The sequence below is a fragment of the Nanorana parkeri genome, unplaced genomic scaffold, assembly GCF_000935625.1.
Source record: "Nanorana parkeri isolate BGI_ZX_2015 unplaced genomic scaffold, ASM93562v1 scaffold783, whole genome shotgun sequence".
Taxonomy (NCBI): Eukaryota; Metazoa; Chordata; class Amphibia; order Anura; family Dicroglossidae; genus Nanorana; species Nanorana parkeri.
In genome coordinates, this window is record NW_017307051.1 from 29,048 (window position 1) to 50,353 (window position 21,306).

Here is a 21,306-nt window from a genome sequence, read left to right on the forward strand (position 1 = left end):
CATTTAAGATCCCCTGCTAATCTCTCCTTGCGGATTTGCTCTCATCAAGTATAAATATATTTTTAAAAAAAGGGAAAATGGCCCACTGCATGCACACATTGCTGCAGCACAATCTCATTATTATTACAAGAGATTGCATGGACCATAAAACGACAAGAAATGCAGATGCGGCTACTTGTATTCTGCATCAAAGCCTATGTGACAACGAAGGAGCACAAAGGGGAGACAAGGACAGAGATGTCAAAGAACACAAAGTGCTTGAATAAAGACCATCGATTATATTTTAACCATTTCCCTGCCAGAGTTGTTTTTGCCTCTTTTTTTAATTTAACCACTCCCCCCGGAATTATAGATGTCCTGAAAGCATAAACCCTGTAGAATAAAATGGTGGCCGTTGCAATTTACTACACCGCGTATTAGCACAACAGTTTATCAAACCCACATTTTTCAGTATAAAATACACTTTCAATAGTTTATTGAGTTTACATATATTTAAAACAACTGTTAAAGACAGTGAGTACATTGTTTTCAATGAGTCAGTCGACTCAAACTATACATTCCCTTTAAACCAAAAAAAAAAAAGCCATGAAAAATCTGAGCTCAATCTGACTGTTCTATTTCTAGGAGTGAGGAAAGCCAGTGTATCTGAGGATTATGGCTGCAAGAATTCCATCAAGCTGAATGTACTCTTGCAAAACACTTCACTATTCATACATATCAGACTGGCCCGTAGCAGTAGCCAATTGTTGTGGGCTTTTAAAAACCTGTAATCCTGTCACTGTAAAATGTTGACTGCTATTTACTTGGCGTCAATGAATGCTAACCCTTTTTGTAAAAAAAAATGCATGCATGTATGTATGTATGTATGTATGTATGTTTATTTTTTTGCTCAAATGTAATAGGACAGCAGTACTGCTAAAAATAGATATATGCCACATGACATAATAGGGAACCTGCCACAAAACGAACATTATGTGCAGCAGGCACACAGCTTCCAGCTCACCACACCTATGTTTACAGTAGCTAGCTGTACAGGATAATGGTTTTCCTAAATTAATAGGCTCTGCATGATGAAAACTTTAAGTAGGTGTAAGTTAGGTAATTTGAACTAGAACAGAACAGACGTTCTATATTTAAACCATTTAGTGACCTTACCGTCTAGATGAACTCTTCAGAGCAAATCCAAATGAACATTTTAATTTACCCACAGCAAAATAATAACTGCATCCCACAGTGACAGGACATTACCAAGGAATATGCAATTCCAATTATGATTTTCTTACTAAGCAAATAAGAGGCCTAAGCAAATCAAACTTAAAAAAATAGTAACGAAGAATAGAAAAAAAAGACAGAACAGCTAGAAAGAAAATAAGATAAATAAGAAACACGGGCCCTTGAGAGAAGGTCAACAGCATCAGGGGTCGACAGATGTTTTTTCAGGACCAATACAGATTATGGGCCACCTTTCAGGCAGATAACCAATATCAGGTACCGATATTCTGCTTACATCCCACTGTGGAATCTTGTGTCGGCAGATGAACACATAGCCTTGTATCCGGGCTGTGTGTTCATCTACTGGCAGCAAGATTGCACAGCCAGCAGGTGAATGTCAACAGCAGGCAGTGGGCTTGATATCGGTCAACCCCTACTAGTGATGGCAGTGAAGGGGAGCCTTCGCCCCCCACAGGTTAATCAGTGGAGAAGCGGACCCGAGAGAAAGTTCTTACTCTGGTATGCTCCTCTGCTGGTTGGCAACAGGCGGGTGTAATAGCAAGTCTGCTATTGCAAAATAGCCAATACAGTACTGTTGAAAATAAAACCCATACACTCACAGACAAATATTATATGCCACAAATTAGGAACAATGCAAGTTTAAATAAAGACTTACCTTTCTAAAGTGGCAGTATCAAGCTCCTTGGAGCACAAACTCTGGTAGCAGTATTGGGCAGTGTTCTGATTATAATCACCATATTCCAGCTGCCCCAAGAGCACACTCAGTTCTACCGTCTGCTCTGGTGAACACTGGAGACGACCCGCCAAGAGATCATCTTTTATGTGCAAGAAATACATGTGCCTACAAGAGAGGAAGAGAAGAAAAGTTGCAATAAAATATGGCAAGAATTTTTTTTTATTAAATTGCTCAGTTCATTTGAGTATTACACAACTAAACAAATTATTAGAAATAAAACTTCCACCAACATTCTCATCCACTATAGAACAGCTTAAAAAGCACAGAACTTATTTAGAGACATTATACACTTTTTTCAGTGTAGTCATGTCAACACTGGAGAAAAAAAAAAAGGATGATTTCCGATTGCTTGCTGTAATACCTGAACTTGCTCTTTGCAGTACATGCATCACTTTGCTGTATATGTAAAATTCATATACATTTTTATACATTTACAAAGGAAAAAAAAAATTCCAGGAGTCTAAAAATCCGCGTATGCGGTAAGTGATGTGCAGTGTTACCAGGCTCCACAGTGCAAATGTGCCCCCAATTTTATAGCCTGCGCTTGGAAATCACAAACAAGTGTGCAAATATCTGCTTATAACTGGCTCCATACTTTAGCAGAGAAACAGAACCCTTCCCAAGAAGATGGTAGCAAAACCAACTGTTTTGTGTCAAGACGCAAATTATCTTACTTCTGAAGATGCCCCAAGCAAGAATGAGCAAACAAACATTGAACATAAAAAGGTGCCCATACACTGCACTGCCGCGATCGTACGAGAATCGTGCAGTGTATGGAAGGCGTGCAACCGTTTCTACTGTACGGTCGCACGTCTTCCGTCGAACCAGCAGGCTAGAAAACCCGCCGGGAATCGTACGATTCTCGGCGAGTGAGTGGCCTGCTGGTTCGACAACTGACGAACGGGCCGGTGTGCGCACGCGCACACTGCCCGTTTGCCGTCCTCGCAAGCACGATCTGTCTGTCCAAGATGGGCAGATCGTACGTTTTTTTAAGTACTTTACAACCATCGCAAGACTAAGGTCTTGCGCGATGGTTGTAAAGTGTATGGCCACCTTAAGAGTCATTGTTAAATATCCCCACCATACTTTCAGCACATCTTTCCGTTTCAGCACATCCGGCCAATTTAGGAATTTGCCAGAAAGCTAACATTAGCTCCTATAGGTTCTTCTGCCTTGTTCAGCCTCTTTTTATTAAAACTACAAAGTTCTCTAAAGTCCATGTTGAACATGGCAGCGGACCAGGGGTGTATACTTTGTGTAAAAAAAAAAAAAACACCCGTAAAAGGACTAAAGCGGGGTCCAAATCTACTTGCCCCTCATGACAATCTACCTTGTTGTGATACAAAAAATGATTTTAACCTAACTGTATTTTAACGTGCCAAGAAGGGTTTCTCATTGGTCATCACTGTCGCCTGACCGCGCGACCGATTGCTCGCAAATTGCGAGAGAAGTTCAAAATCCATAGTGCAGGGCTGAGCTTGATGGCAGTATGGGATAGAGCTAGTACACGGTGGAGGGGAAGCACCCTGCGCGGAACGGTAAATATAGCGTTGGTGGTGGGGTGGAAGAAGGTGCCAGATTTGAGCGGGGAATTCCATTATTTTCCCAAATTACTTGGGAAAGTGAACTCACCCTTTAATGTACATTGGGCATGTTAAAGAGCGCTGCTGCCCGGCTACCACAGAATGTCAACAACTGCTTCAAGCGCGCTCCCGTGATGGACTACAATCTCAACACAAATCAGTAAACTAAGAGATTGTACTTGGAGCAGCGACTATTTTATGACACACACACACACACACACACACACACAGGGACCATGGGGAACAAAAGTAGCCACCCTCCAGAAGGGAGGACAGTGTCAGCATAAATCCAGAGATGATTTGAGGATCTACAGCAGCGTGATACACAAACTACATATTTGTTAATAGGTGTTGAACCTTAAAAATGCATTCAAGTACCTTAACTGAGTTTAGTGTCACTTTAAAGTTAAACATTCAAACATTCTACAGTCTCTCATGACTTGAAACACCAACAATGCTCATGGTAGACAGAGTTCATGTAATGTAGACTTGCCTGCAATTCAAGTGAGAGGGCTCAGAATTTGCTTCATTATTATCCATATGAAAATAAAGCTAATGTTTTATGTATGTGTTTTAAGTATGAATTGTAATGAAGGTCTACTTAGCGTTTGTTTTAATGACTTGTCACCCCTCCCCACATTGGTAAAATGTGAAAATTATTCAAAAAACTAATTTGAGAAATTGTGTAAAAAAAACCACTGCTTTGTATTGCCGAGTCACAAGCACATCTCCCTAAAACTCTAGCAGGCCTTTTCTCAGATCGTGCTACAGGTTTGGTGGGTGCAGCTTCAGCCTCAGTGACTTGCCCGGCTTTTATTAGGTGACTAATCACTACATACAAAATGTGTTCACACATGTCTCATCTGGGACATCAGAATTTCTGCCTTTCCAACAGCATATAATATGTGGCTGAGGCTCTGTGATCACACATCAAACAGTCTTTCTACAGACTGCTGCAGTTCAAGAAAATAGCCACAGAATGTAAAACCAGCAAACAGGTTTGTTTGATAGAACTTTTACTGCTGTAATGTCTGCACAGCTGAACATTGTCTCAGGAGAAAGATACAACCCGCTGTTCTCAGCGGGTTGTTAACACAGACACTTGTGCTTACTATCCTTATGACAAACAGCCACAAAAAAAGCATCACACAGCAAACAGCATGTTCAATGGCTTTATTTTATTATTTAAACTAACAGACTGTTAAAATAGCCTGAATTTTGCTGAATTCCATTCCTCAAATTATAGAATTACCTGAAGAAAAAGTAGACTTATTAAAAAATCTGATACTTAAAAAGAGAACTATGAAGTAACCTTTCTATCCCATAGTTCTCTTTAGGGTCACGGGAGGACATATACTAACCTCCTCTCCTGACCCAAAGCTCAGTATATAGCGGTCTATTGCTTGCTATATACTGAGAGCGCCGCAGCTGGGATGGATCCCGACAATACTATCGAGATCCACCCAGCTGGTTGATTGACTGCGGGCTCTGGCTATCTAGAGGCAAAGCCATCTGTGCCCGCCCCTTCCCCTGACCATTCCTCCACTCAGAGCTAGGGGATTGGGAGAGGGGACGGAAGTCTCTGCAGGGAGATGATTGGGAAGTGAGTGAATGACGGTATGTATTTGCTCACTTCCCGATCAACAGAGCCGAAGTGTGACAGTTTCAACGTCACACGTCGGCTCTAACTACGAGAATGAGAATAAATCACTCAACTCATAGTTCTCCTTTAAGCGATATATCTGGTACTTGAATATTACTTGTAGTAATCAGCAAGTAAATAGGGAATCCAACAAGGCATCCAGAGTGGCAGAGAGTTGTATAATTAACGCACATACACAGAATATATACAGTATATCAGCCTCAGAATGGATGTCATCGTTGGAGGTAAAACACTAAAATTAGCGGACTCATGTTGGTCTATAGGGAATTTGTGTCCATTTACATCAAATTGCCTCTGATCCAGCACAATCAGGTCTGGCACAATAATAGTCTGATCTGTTTGTTTTTTCTGGTCTGAGGGGGGGGGCTGAATGGTTGGAAATGGATTGACCAATGGACTTCTGATCAGGGGCGTCTGCAAAACTGGCAGATCGGAAAGCACATGTGAAAGGGCTCTAATTTATGTGCGCTGGCATATAGAACAAGCTGAAGGAGAGATCACCTTCAAAATGACAAGACTGTGGGAAGGAAGGTGACTAAAACTTTATTGTTTTGCTGCAGTAAAGTGAGGTCACCAACCTGGCCATGTAAATCTCTGGACTAGCTGGACCAAAAGAAGAATACTTTGGCTAGTAAAACCAACTGCAGTATATTTGAACCCTCTGTTTACAGCCATTTAACTGGAGTTCAAACTCCAAAAAACTAGCCGGTAGGGAACTTTGCTTTGACCTGGGTGTAAAACCTACTGTGGTCAGAAAATGGAACGATCCGTTCATTAAGTAAGATTTACCAAAAAGTAAATGTGGGGTGTGCAACAAAGGTGAAAGGTCTTTCTGTGTACGACTAGCAAAGCTATGACAATCTACAAGAGGTTGCGAGTCTGAAGGTAGTATAGATAACTGTGTAACTCTACAGCTTGCAGTTTCCTAACTTGCAATGGGGCTCCATCTATAAAGACTGACCAAATAATTACTTTCTGCGGCACATCCACCACAAGGAAAGCTACTTATCTCTGCTGAAAGAAAATACATTAGAATAGAAATAGGGAAATGGAAAATAATACCAACAAAAATGTTGGAACGTCTAATTGGCAATATTATCAGAAAAACAAGATCAGCTGGTTCATAAATCACCTTAAAGGGAACCCGTCAGCAGAGCATTTTTAAAGGCATGTTGGGACAGCCAATATACACAAGCTTGTTCCAGTTCATTGACATACAACAAAGTAAAAGCAAGGATCAGGGCGATAACCCTGCAACCTGGCAGTTACAATATTTCTGTCGTGACAGGTTCCTTTTAACCGAGATCCCCAGAGCAGCTTTCCTTAAATTAGGTGACATTTTCTGAGTAAATAAATAAAAGCTAAATTCCAAATATTGGAATTCTATAATGTGTGCCAAGATGAAATGTGTTCGAAAACATACTGATTTGTACAAGGAATTAAAGAGCAGTCCTGACTACCTGAATGAGTTAGGTGACTATGTAGTCAGATGTTACCAAATGCCACTTTTAATTGGCTTGAATATGAAAAACAGTAACAAAAGGAAATGCTGTCCATAGAGGATACATGAGCAGCAGCCACAATAGAGGAGGAGAAAGGCTCTGTGCACCTGGTGCTCTCCAATTACACGCTGCCGTATTGCGTGCACTGTAGTAACCTTTCCCCTACATTACAGAGGGAAGGTCAGACGCTGAACAACAGCTTCATACAGTACATCAACTCAGCAGCTGTACAGCGTATACAGTAACTGCCCAAGAAGACAGGCCAGGCCTTTAATAAAGAGATTTTACTTTAAGTAGAACAAACCCTGCAGGTCTATTAACAGCGTGAAGGTTTTTAAAAATGTTTTTTTTAAAAAGGAGGAGAACTATAAAAGCATTTTAAATGTATTATTTACATATGAAAAATCATTGTGCGTTTTAAAAAACAAGCGGTTGTAATCATAAATACAAGGGGACAGCTATATTTCAACATTATGTATGCAGGTTGATTTCATCAGTTTATTCCAAGTCTAGTAAGCTGGATGTTTTAGACCGCAGTCTATTTTGACATGAAAAAAAGCACAATATTCCTTATAGCCAGAGACCATGTGATATTTGCTTAAAGTGGAGTGGTTTTTTTTCCCCTTCTTAATTTTATGCCAACGAAGAGGAACTTTAAGGGCTTGTTCACACGGCGTCCGAATTGTGTCCGGAACAAAACCGTGTGCTCCTGCACCCAAAATGCATCCCAATGTATCTCTATGTGTTTTATGGGCTACAGTTCCGGACAGAGAAAATAATGCATGTCACATTGTGCACAAACGCGTGAAAAACGCAGCGAAAATGCACACCGCAGCCAACATACTGACAGCCCCACTCCAAAAAAATGTCACTGGAACTAAGGGGCCAAGCCCAACCCCTGAAAAACAACCCCACACCATAACACCCCCCCCAAACTTTACACTTGGCACAATGCAGTCAGGCAAGTACCGTTCTCCTGGCAAACGCCAAACCCAGACACGTCCATCAGATTGTCAGACAGAGAAGCGTGATTGGTCACTCCAGAGAACACATCTCCACTTTTCTAGAGTCCAGTGGCGGCGTGCTTTACACCACTGCATCCGACGCTTTGCATTGCACTTGGTGATATAAGGCTGGGATGCAGCTGCTCGGCCATGGAAACCCATTCCATGAAGCTCTCTACGCACTGTTGTTGTGCCAATCTGAAGGGCACACAAAGTTTGGAGGTCTGTAGCTATTGACTCTGAAGACAGTTGGCGACAGCTGCGCACTGTGAGCTTCAGCATGCGCTGACCCTGATCTGTCATTTGGCCTACCACTTCGTGGCTGGGTTGCTGTTGTTCCCAGTTTGTTATAATACCACTAACAGGTGATGTCCTATTACAGCAATCTATATTCTACATCTTCAGCAAGTAGTTATTACAGGAGGTTACTCAGAGTCAATGACCCACAGTTACACCATGTCATCATATACTGAAGTCATATGACTTCCTCTAAAGGCTTGCAAATAGCAAACAGATAAATATTTAGCTATGAGACGTTACACTGAACTGGGCAGCAAAAAGGAATAGGAACACATTTGTGGTTTAAAGCAAAACAAAATGAATAAATCAAAACTTTGGGAAAACCTACAGAAGATATAAAAAAGCAAAGCAGTAATTTTGGTGTCACTCTTGCAATGGTGACACCCGGGTGCGGGCCGCACCCCCCTTGTGACGCCACTGTCTAGCTTACATTTTCAAAGCTTAACTGAAAATGCTGAAGATAGAGGCTGATTGATTACTATGCATGGCTGCTCCAGATTCAGTCTGCTCCATTTCAGTAAATACCCCCAATGAAGTTTATTTTTGCATTAGGTATTAAGACCTTATCGTGTATTTTTTTTTTTTACATTTCCATGGGGCCATAAATAAACTTAACCTACTGCTTTCCTTTCCAATGTGTTTTTAAAATAAAAACCCGCTTGCAGCAATCATAAATAATTCAGGATTCAAAAACAGAATACATGCATGTATTATACACATGCTGGAATGACTGTATTGGAGACAGAGAGGCAGGCAGTCTTTCTCCCTCTAACCAGTTTGGGCATTCTGGGACGGAAAGGTTTCAGGCATGTATACGAAACATACTTCCTGAACAAAAAACAGACTTATCTGGCACCCAGCACTGGAAAAAAGCTCAGCGGTTTTTAAGGGAGGGGAGTTTCCTGCTCTGCTGTACTTGTGGTTGTGAATGACCTATAATAACACTGTCTGCTACATGAGGTTACTGCAGGGCAGACTTTGTGCTCTGCTATATCTAGTATGAAGTCAACAATGAAACCTAAAAGGTTTTCTGCTTTACTGGAACCAATTTTTGCACAATGTATTCAAAGTAAATATATAGTTTTAGTATAGTTTGTTAGTCCTGATAAAAACATCCAACAAGTCCTGTGACACAATTTCTGACTGAGGGCTTTGTGAATTCTACTTTCTTTTGTTCCAGAAATGCTTACAGGAAGCCGGCTGCCATTTGAGTGATCGTTCCAGAACAGACAATAAATTATCCATTATGCTATACTCACAGAGCTGCTTTAACGTGACAAAAAAAAAAAAAAAAAAACCCAGAAGGAATACATAGTTATATTGTATCAGGTTTTATTAAAAGAGAACTAAAGCCAAAACTTTTTTTAGGTCACAGGAGTACATTCACGAATGTTCTCTTGTGACGCAAACTTAGTAAAACAGCGGGCTACTGCCAACTAAATGCTGACAGCACAGACCTGCACTGCAGCCAGGAATGATCCAAACAATATTGTCGGGATTCACCCCGCTGCCTGATTGACAGCTAGCTCTGCCTCTCAAGATCCAGCTGTGCCCACCTCTACCCGTCTGTCTGTTCCTCCAGTGCCAGGAAGCACTGGAGGAACAAAGAGGGGAGGGGGATCCCTGCGGGGAGCGATGACATGATAGTTACTGCCCTCTGCAGGGAGAAGCCGTAAGCGGAGCGATCAGCAGTGTGTGATCGCTCAGTTCCCAATCTATAGAGTTGGCATGTGACAGCTGGCTCAAAGTATTGGGAGGAGTACATTTTACTCCCCTAGTAATTCTCCTTTAAACTTCCATAAAGTTACCTAGTGGTTCACTTTTCATGCAATCCACTTAGCCAGCTCCAATGCACATACACAAACTGAACATCAGTCATTTATTTATTAGATTTATTAGAGTAGGATGCCGCAAGTACCGTATAAGACGGGTTTTGAAACCTTAAAACATCCCCCAAAAAGCGGGGGTCGTCTTATACGCCGGGTACATACAGAAGGACACGGTATACTGTATGTAGCTTCGGCTACATACAGTATACCGTGCTGAGCCAATCACAGCAGGCTTTGTATTAATGAATACAAAGCCTGCCGTAATTGACTCAGCGGAAGACGGAGGACACAGCGGGGATCGTGGACAAGGTAAGAGACTGTAATCCCGATTGTTACCGCTTATGATACTGAAAATTAACCCCGAGCCACACTCGGGATAACCGCCATGGATGTTAGTGGGTGCATTTAAACATTATTTTGGGCTATACTCGTCTTATACGAGTATAGCCCAAAACCTATATTGTAACACAAAAAGTAGGGGGGTCGTCTTATACGCCGGCAAATACGGTATTTAAAAGTTGAACTATGGGCAGAGATATGGCTATTATAGCTATGTATATATTCTATAAACATACACACCACCAGGTTATGCACACAGGGGCCCTCGTATTACGTTCCATTTATAAAAAGCAGGCTATGGTGTGGAGCCCCAACTGAGTTTTCCATGCTTAACACAGTAGAGGGGAGCACTGTGATTGGAGGAAAGCTCACCTTCTGAAGAGTGCAATGCATATTCATAAAGCACACCACTGTAATTTAAAGTGGCGCAGCAGTTTCGAGCACTGGTTTGGCCATACGGCTGCTTTAATTGAGCCCTAAATCTAGACATTTGTTATCATTCAAGCAGCTTTATTTTTATATTAATAGCTTCATTAGTAATATTGCATTTGTGTGTCCTAGTAACGGGGTTAGCGATCTAGTTAATCCATCGATTTGATAAACATTTGAGAAAATAATTTCAGACATGCAGAATGAAAAATGCCATTTGTTCTATAGATCTTTTTCTTCTCTGAATAATTATGGTCTGGTGGGTATTTGGTAAACTTTGAGTCCATAATATGCCATTCAGCACACAGTTAAATAAGGAAACACTGACATCCGAGACGCCAAAAGTGAGCCAGCTACGGAAGAGTTAAATGTATAGACCACCATTACTCATCTAATCACATTGGAATTTACCTGGTCTGCTCCTGGAGAATGAGATGGGGCTCCACAAAGAATTTGACTCTTAACTTCATTCTAAATGGAGCCAAGCCGTCCATTTGCTGAGATATTCGATTTCGCAGATTCAGCCACAAATTCTCTCCTTTGTTACCACTGAACTGTAAGCCGAAGTAATCCACTTCAATAATGCCCAGCCGCTTGCACACCTACAAATCAAGAAAGAAGGTTTTAAAAAGGGACACGCTCAGTTTTCTATTTTAAAACGTTAACATTCTGAAACAGACCATTTAAAAACAAGTACAGCTCGAACCTTCAATTCTGTAAATACATGAGGTGCATGTTGAGAACAACCATTAGGGTACATTCACCAGTAACAAGAAGTAAGAATACTCTAAATGAATAGGGAATGATTTATATAAAATTGTGAATTCTGCTTCTTTTTGGAAGAACTACTGTGGTATACACTCCTTTAAACTGTGCAACACTTATTCTTAGCTTACCAACAAATGAAGAAATAATTCAAATAGATTGACAGCTTGCAGAATCAGATGAACTGGATATTGGGCAGGTGAATTAAAGCCTAACTTTTTCTTTATTTTTCCTTTAAGGAGACCCTCCTTTGCTGGAGACTGTTGATTTTATTCTTTAAAAGTTCCTAATTCCTCGTGTTCTAGTGGCTCCCTGCAGCGCACTTCCCCCTGCACGGGTGCCACCATTGTTCTAATGGAGGCAACCGTGCACGCTCGTTTCCGCAGTGGCTGTGTGCGTCCATAGACACACACAGCCCTGGGGCAGGCCACTGCCCTACGCTCTTTGATGGCAGAAGGAGCCTATGGCTCCTCTGCTGTCAGTATCCTCCCCCCACAACCCGGAGGTTCGGGGAACGGAGGATCTCTTTGGACCGGCGGTGGGGGGCCATTTTTACCCTAATGCAGAGAATGCATCAACGTAAAAAAACACCCAGACCTTAATGCTACTTTAAGATTCATGCATGTCAATAACTAAAGCTGTACAGTTAAAATTCCAGTGTCAGACAAATTTCACACGTTGGAAAATAATGCCCATGTACGCACGCCATTCACATTCAATGAAAACCATGCTAGTTGTATATAGTATGTGGATAGCAAACCTCAAATTAATTCATCAAGCTCTATGACATACAAAAGGTCTTTCGAGGTATGGGAACTACATTATGGTTACATACAATTCAAAGTCACAGCAGGAAAAACCTACTTTTCCTGCAAAGGCAGACAATCAGATGTATCTTTGTCTTGAAAGAGACAAGCTGGCACATGTTCAATGTACTACACATACGTGCAAATATGCCCTCAAATAAACAAATCATTGCAGCACTGTGTTAATATGAATAGTTTGATTTACGAGACTATCCTAGGCCAACAACCTTGTTTAAAAGAATGTTGTTGATAACGGCTTCAGATGCGGACAGAATTTGTTTGCCTTTAGATACAGGGTATATTGTGCAACACAGAATGATACAGATACACTTTACTTACAGCTTTTGCACAGTTTTGTAAACTGGAGGTAATGGCACCAAACCCCAATTAAATGTGAGATAGGTGATCTGATGCATTAGAGATCAGGCCAGTCATTGGATGACCCTGTATAAGTATGATCAGAATACATAAAAGTCACAACTGTGGTGTCTGATTGGGATATACAATCCCAAATGACTAAAAGATGCTACTAAAGTGAAAAGTTACCCCAACAAAACCTTGATATCTCATCACTGCATCAACAATATGTTGTTATTGTGTTTGTTAACCTAAACCTTAAAACTCCATATATGCGTTATACATTCGCTTCCTATTACATGTAGACGTAAAGTTTTGACTGCCGATTTTGCTTAATACCTGGTGATCTCGCCAGTTCCCTTGGGCTGTCATTTCAAACTGACCATGCTGGGCATGGAAGCAGATCCATAACCATGGTCAGTTTGCGTCTCTTCTCCTGACTTAGGAGCCATAGGATGCTGTGCCAATGCATGGCAAGCATGTAACCCTATAGTCAGATTCAGCAGCCATGCCTCAGTCTTTCAGTTAGATTATAAGCAGCAGGAGCCATGATGTCTGCAGAGCTCCTTGTCTGATGCCAGTGGAAGATGTTGGCCAAGTGTCTTCTGCAGGCTTTGTGCCAGGGAGGAGGGGGGACAAACTAACACGTATGGATAGGCAGAGCCAGCTGTCAATCCCACAGCTGGGTGGATCTCGGCAGCAATTTCGGGATCCGTCCCGGCTGCGGCATCTCAGTATACCGCGAGCCGTAGCCGACGGTATAGTTAAAAAAGAAAAAGAAAAAAAAAAAAAAAGTGGTGAAAAATGAAAAAGTGTATAATTATACAGCAATGAATGCAGAATGGCACCGGCTTTAGAGGACTACAAAACCCAGCAATAGTACGTTACACAGCACAATGCAGAATACCACCAGCTATAGAGGAATACAACAAATCCCAGCAATAGTACAATATAGCTGGCGGTATTCTGCATTGCACTGTATAATGTTATTGCTGGGATTTGTAGTCCTCTATACAGCGCAATGCAGAATACCACCAGCTATATAGGAATACAACAAATCCCAGCAATAAATTATAGAGCACCATGTGTGGGAAAGTGCAGGCTTACCCGAGCATTCTTCCAGCAACTTGCTTCTGAGATCGGGCCTGTCTATTGGGCCCGTCATCCTCCCATGCCTGCTCCTCCTTACTTCTTCTCCCCGCGTCCCTGTGCCGATCATGGATGTGGGCAGGCGGTGAGCATGAAGCGGAGAGGAGGTGCGGCGTGTGGAGCGTGGATGCAAGAGGGCGGGTCTGGCAGTGGTCAGGGTGAGGTGGGGAGGAGGTGCGGCACGCAGCGTGTGTGGAGCCGTGAACAGGGCCAACTAATCAGAAGCCAATTAATCAATGATTGAAAAAGTTGACAACTTTTTTAATAATCGATTAGTTGTTGCAGCCCTACTTAGGAGAACTATGGGGGAAAGCACTGACCCCATAGTTCTCCTTTAATGGCTGTATAGGTTGGTGGACCTGACAGCTCAGGTGTCAAGATCTTTAAAGATAGGTTCTACTCATGTTCAGGCCCAAGCCAGTATTTAAACTCCAATAAAGAAACGTTTGCATTTATATCACCCACATTTTAGTGCCAAACTCCAGTGATCCGTTACAAACTGTATCCGACAGCTCTAGTAAAGATAGATAAACAGATGAATAGCAAGACACTGACATCTGCAAAATCAGATTTCATAGTGTTCCAATAAATGCATTTCTGTTACAGTAACAACTCAGGCGGCTGCTTGTTGCTAAAAATATCGCAAGGATTCTTGCACTAAGACAATACTAGAAAAAATAAAGCCTACAATGGACATTCCAACGATCTAATTAACCAATAGCAAGAATAAGAGGCAACGTCCTGACTTTCTTTGGATGCTCATATTACAACATGAGCCATGTACTTGTAACAGAGACAGGCTAAAAGAACATTCAATACATATAATTAACAGAATCTATTTTCAAGTGCAGATTAAACATTTGACCTATATGTTACATAACGTCCCCGGATTGGAAGGTTTAAGAGGATTTAATGATATTCAAGAATTAAATTGTAAAAATATCAGGAACAGCAGAATGTTTAAAATGTAGGGAAGACAGTCAAAACAATATTTTCCAGTCTAAAGCCCCATTCACACGTAGCGATATATCGCGCGATTTCCGCCACGATATCGCGCATTTTTGCCGCGCGATATCGCGAGTAGTCGCCGACTAATGATATTCAATGGAGCTGTCTTAGCTCCATGTCGCTCGTCGCGGTCGCAAGTCGCTTCTACAGGACCCTTTTTTCGGCAGATTTTGCTTTTTTCTAATGGAGCCCGACGGAGAAGGTCGCGCTACCGTCGCCCCGAAAGTCGCGCTATCCCGTCCGCTGCAGAAGGTATGTCGCTACGTGTGAATGGGGCCTTAGACTTGTGGCTCAAAATGTAGCCGCCAACTGTCATTTTGTTGACCATTTGTTCCTACAATGGCAGCAAATTGGCCACAAAGTTCTACTAATGCCAAGTATCTCACTTTATTTAAAGTGTAGTAAATGTTACTACCGTGTTTCCCCGAAAATAAGACACGGTCTTATATTTTTTTTCTCAAAAAAACACACTAGGGCTTATTTTCGGGGTAGGTCTTATATATATTTTTTTAAATGTACAAAAAAAACGTTTAAAATGTACCAAACTGCTGAAAGATGAGTGCAAAAAGAAAGCTAGCTGTGGTGTTGGCACTCTCCTTCCTTCTGGAGGGTGGCTACTTTTGTGCCCCAAGGTCCCTGTTTGTAAAGTAGACACCGCTCCAAGTTCACTCCCGTGATGGACTACAATCTCAATACAAATAAGTAAACTAAACGTGAGATTGTATCCTATCACGGGAGCAATCTTGGAGTGATGGCTGTTTAACAACACACGGGGACCATGGGGAACAAAAGTAGCCACCCTCCAGAAGGAAGTGTTGGCTGATACACAAATAAGATACATTTCTGTTAATAGTTAGGCTCCATACACACTGGAGCAGCTGTCCGCGCGTTTTTGGCTGTACGAATAGGCGCAGAGTCACTCCTAACAGAAAAAAACAATGCCCTTATAATGTGCATTGTTTAACGATCCCAAAATAGTGCAAGCGTGATAATCCGGAAGATTCCACACGTATATAAAAGTCACAAACGAGCGGAATACATGCAGCTGTTCACATATAGCGTTTGTGTCCCGTGCAGTCTTCCACACGGAAAACCATGCAGGAAATCAAACGTTATATGTGAATGGAGCCTTAGGATACACGAATGCATATTTAAGGTTTCACTTCAGAGTTTCGTTTCATCTTAAACCAAATTCAAAGAAATTTGAAAATTACAACCATGGTAAAAGGGCTCCCCTGACACTATTAGGCTCAACTCACTGCTTCCAAAACCAGCCTATACTATGGACCTTAGTGCTAACTGCAAAAGGTCACAATAACTGGGTTGGGGGACCTTAAAGACGCTGTCAATTTTCCTTGAATGGGCAAGGTGGAAATGGCTCCTTAAAGTAAACATGTCATAACAGAAATACAGCTTTAAAATCATACAGGTTCCAAATACAGCTCCCAGCAATAGAAGAAGCTCTCTCTGGAAGGCGACCAGCCCCAACAATTTTACATGAAGGGACCTGTAATGGCAGCCCTCTTAATTATCTCCTGTGTGATTTCTTCAAAAGTGGAAACTTCAAGCACAAGCAATCCCCAAAACTACCTTAGCAGTCCGCTGATATTCCTCTTAGAAGGAATGTTTAACTTTGCAAACTGCATCCCACAATGCTGAACAAATGATCTACTGTAAGATCTCCACCACTTGTACATTAAATCCTGCCAAACACAGTGCATGATTCTGCTGGACCATAGGGAGTTCAATGGTGCACTTCACAGCAGTCATGTACCGAGGTTTGTGTCCATTAGGGTTACTGGAGGCTACAATGTAGATTATCGGATCACTAACCATTGATTAGGTAGCCCTTTTTTCTGGTGTCTACTTACTACAGACAGGTGGATGGCATCAATGTTACAAGACGATACAGGAAAATAGAAGCCAATAGCACTATCAGCGCCTTACTATTAACATTCTAACTTTGGACATTTTAATAAAGAAAAAAAAGGACTCTTTCTTTATACAACAATGGACATTGCAAAGATATGTGGAAATACAGCTGAACTCCAGTAACCTTGTTAAACATACTCCATAAAGATTCTTCACAATGTCAAGTGGAGTCAGCAGAGAAGCGCAATACGGGAACTGTATGAACTTGAAAACAAGTGTGAATCACTGAGAATAAATTCCTGCCCTGAAAAAGTGAGATCACTGCATGCAAACAGTCTCCAGTTAAATTGTTTATGCTTTTAGAACTAACAGGCGAGCCAAGTGAACATTGAAACATCCCGAACTACGAAAGTTTTGGTCTCATTTTCCTAATGAAGGATAGACAAGAAAGCATGCTTCCAATAATAAAGAGGAAATATGGATTAGGTGTTAGTTATTAAATGAAATAAAAGATTCTAATCAACAGACAACATAAATCTGCTGCAGCATTTTCCAAACTGGACCCAGAGGAATCACAATTTGTGCAACCTGTGAGACTTGATAACACACATTGCCAACATAACGAAGTAAAGGTGCCCATACAGTGTAAGATTATCGTACGAGAATCGCTGGAAATCCTGCGATCGTACGATAATCGCAAAGTGTATGGAAGGCGTGCGACCGTTTCTAGTGTACGGTCGCACGTCTTCCGTCGAACGAGCAGGTTGGAAAGCCTGCCGAGAATCGTACGATTTCGACAACTGCCGAACGGGCCGGTGTGCGCACGCTGCCCGTTTGCAGTCATCGGAAGCCCGTCCCTAAGGGGGGCGGGCTTGCAATGGTCGAAAGTACGATCTGCCTGTCCAAGATTGACAGATCGTACGTTTAAATTACTTTACAACCCTTGCAAGACAAAAGTCTTGCGAGGGTTGTACAGTGTATGGCCACCTTTACAGATATAAGAAGCTCTGGGTAGAACTTTATTATTCATAGCTGGAATACAATATATGTTCAGGCATGCAGCTGAATCGGAAACAATTAACTGACTCCCTTAGAGCCCCTGTCATATTTCTACCGCCATCTGCCCCATTTGGGAGATTCACCGTCTGTTTATCCTGAATGTCAATGTGGTGGAGAGTGAAGGAAAATCCTAATTGTGAGTCATCACCAGAACAGGAACAGAGGGAAAAGGGTCACATGGGTCCAATGAATATTCCACCGCACTCCTTACTGGAAGCCTCTTTGGAGGTGGGAATCGAAGAAGCAAAATGTCATTAGCACACCGGAAGAATGGGTCAAATAAACGTCTATTAACACATGTTGTCACAACAATAGCAATGTTATCGGTGTGACGACACGTGTCAATAAAAGAGGTTCATTTGACCAGTTCTTCCGCCGGTGTACTGAGGACATTTTGCTTCTTCAAGTTTCACATGGGGACACCTGTTCTGGTGACAGATAAGAAGCAATTTCCCTCACTTTAGAGAGATTTAAGCCAAAACAAAGTGAATTCTGGCCGGCTGTTCAAGAACCAGTAAAATTCACTCAGTGTATGGTCGGGGAGGGGGGGGGGGGGGGGGGGGGGGGGGCTGGGTGGAAAGGGGGTGGACCTGCCCACAGCCTCTTCCATCCGACATCCTTCAATCAGGAAATCGAAGGGGTTGGGTGGAAACCTTTCAGCTGAACAGTGATGGCAGCTAATCAGCTGACATGCAAATGCCCAGCTGGATATTATGCCATCCATAAGGATCAGTGCGCATGGAGAAATCTGTTGGATTTTTTTGTTGTTCAGCCTGCAAGCTGAATGAAGAAAAAAAAAAATCTAAGTGTATGGCCAGCTTTATTCTCACTTCCTGTTAGGTTAACAGTACACAACCCTCCAAGAGAACACAGGAAATAAAATAATAATTAGGGATGTTCAGGTACAAGTACTGACACTTTTCCAGCTCCAAGACTAGACTAGAGAAACACTCAAAGGTTAGGAGGCAGCTGCCATTTTTAAGGAGCATTGGCTATGGGGCCTGCTTAAATGTATGATTTGTTTTATATACAGTATAAATATTAGGGATGCACAGGTACCATTTTTTCCAGACCAAGTACAAGTACTGATTCTTGTCCAAGTACTCACAGATACCAATTACTGATAAGTTTTCCTTTTTTGTCATGTGACAGTTTTTCAAGCAATACAGACTAATGATTTCAGGACAGTGGTGCAGCGCCAGAGCCCAGTCTCAGCTGTAACCCTGGTAGTTCTCGTGGAAATGCCAATGAGTGAATAGTGCACCGATACAGATATTGGTATCCGAAAATCCCTAATAATAACATGAATTAGTCATAATGATGTGTTTTAGCCACTTGTCAAAAAGAAAACAAAATAAAAAATAGCCTCAGATATACTTTAAGACTGTTCTTTTCCTACAGTTTGAGAACATTTTTCAGAAACCAATCCAAGAACAAACATTCTACGAAGAAGCCTATTTACATAGGAGAAAACATTTCATCTCATCTGTTTGCTCATAGATTACAATGAGCTGAACGATGGCCTTGATAAAGTGTTGTGTTTCGTGGCAGGCCCCAGTAAAATCTTATTATTAGTTTCACGGAAAATTTTGAAAAACCCTGGGTTTGTCCAAATAAACATTATGGTAAACATATGTATTCTAGTTTAAAGTATACTTAAACCTTTATGAGAAAAGACTATCAGGGTTATTCACAAAAGGGTGAAGAGTTTGGAGAAGACAGGAGAAGTGAACAATCTAGGACAACATAGCTGATTTGGAAAAATTCTCCAATTCAGCTCACTTTCCAGTCCAGATATGTTGTCCTAGATTGTTCCCTTCTCCTGCCTTCTCCAAACTCTTCACCCTTAGTGAATAGCCCTGTAAGAAACCTTTTTATTTGGCCTCATTTTCAGTGTGCTATGCACAGCTCACAGGCTTTCTGTGCCTGCTTCTGGACTGTGAGCCTACGGCTGCCCTGCAGCTGCAAAAAGGCCGATTGTGAAGCTGGGAGTCATACTGATAGCAGCAAGCTGCTTGTACGCTGCAGAGGGAGGGGACTTCCTAGGGTGACAACTCTACTCCTGTGTAGACTGACATGCAAGTGAACATTGTCACCTCAGGATTACATGATCCAGGGGAGGTAGGATCACAAGGTTAAAAAGAAAATAAAGCAAGGCAGCAAAAAAGCAACACACATATGAGACACTAGCTGGTATTATTTATGTTGAGGTTCAGATGGAATATCTCCAGCAAACAAAACAAAAACTAAGTTAAGTGCTCATTTATGTCTAGGGGACATGAAAAAGGCTGTTTTACTTACCATATCACCACATATAGCGGATCCATCCAAGATGCAAGATGGGTCCCCACAGCCCCCTGGGTCCTCCCCAAGGCTCTGGCGGTCTAAGGACCTCTGACATCATCGTATCTAATGCGGGTTCCGTAGGCCTGCATTAGACATAGGGGCATTCCAGCCGTAGTGGAGGGGAGAGAGGGGTGAGCACTGACTGCTGGGGGAGCAGTAATCTGGTAATGAAAAGTGCTTTTCTCCAGTCACCTAGGCATAAACAAGCACTTAACCCTTGTAGAGCAGGTTTTTGGTTCAATGTCAAGATTGGCTTTAAGATTACATATATAAAATCTTGTTTTCTACATATACATGAGAAAATGTATTAAAACTGGAGCATGCAGAGTCTGGAACATCATGTAGCCTGTAAGCTTCTTTTTTTCCATTTTCAAAGCTTTACTGAACAAACTGAAGCTAGAAGCTGATTGGTTACTATGGACAACTGCTCCAGATACTGTCTGCTGCAGTTGTGATCAATTCCCCCTATAGGTGAAGACCCAGGGATGGGAGGCTGGTGGTAGAAAGCAAAGAGTACGAAAAATATACAGATCATACCCAATAGTATGGCTGGGGGGGGGAGGGATTTCCCTTTGCTGGCTATTGTATTCTGACAGCTGCTGCTCGCAGCTGTCAACATACCCAAAGAGAGACTCCGTCTGTTCAGTTGACAATTTTTGGACCAGCTTCTTCAACAAAAGTTGATTGAAAAATGTACTTTTTCAAACACAGTGGTACCAGGAGAACCACATACCAGTCGAATTTCAGCCAAGTCAGCAAAACTTGAGCAATGTATGCTCATCTCTAGTACAGTCTGGATACCAACCAGAAATGGTTGAAGAAGCAGAAGCATCAATAAAAGCAATAATGAATACACGCACGCACAACAAAACCAGCCTACTGGTCAAGATAGTGAAGTATCAACTCATGAGAACTTGGAGGGAAAAGAAGAAAGCAGACTCTGGTGACTCTGAAGGCTAATCTGCTGCTCCCAATCTCACCTTGCCTGGCAGACATGTAAACATTATATACATGATGTTTACAGACACATGGGGGGGTCATTCCTGACAGACACATCGGGAGGATCACACCTGGACGACATGTAAACATTACATGCATGATGTATACAGGTGTTCAGACACATCAGGGGGATCACTCCTGGCTGACATGCAAACATCTCATACACGATATATACAGGTGTTCAGACACATCAGGAAGGATGACATAGAAACATCATATACATGGTATATACAAGTGTACAGACACATTAGGGGAATCACTCCTGGCTGGCATGTAAACGTCACATACATGGCGTATACAGGTGTACAGACACATGGGGGGGGGGGA

The 21,306-nt window shown here is 42.0% G+C and overlaps 1 protein-coding gene across 1 annotated transcript in view; it reads right to left on the reverse strand.

Annotated features, from left to right (window-relative positions):
- MYLIP (myosin regulatory light chain interacting protein) overlaps positions 1 to 21,306 on the reverse strand; it is a 28,901-nt gene that overhangs the window by 6,982 nt on the left and 613 nt on the right. Inside the window, exons 2-4 of the mRNA XM_018564791.1 lie at positions 11,030 to 11,220; positions 1,903 to 2,074; positions 1 to 13 (exon numbers count right to left, since the gene is read on the reverse strand). The exon at positions 1 to 13 is cut by the window's left edge and continues 199 nt beyond it. Of these exons, the coding sequence (XP_018420293.1) occupies positions 1 to 13; positions 1,903 to 2,074; positions 11,030 to 11,220 (376 nt within the window). The remainder of the gene's footprint in view (positions 14 to 1,902; positions 2,075 to 11,029; positions 11,221 to 21,306) is intronic.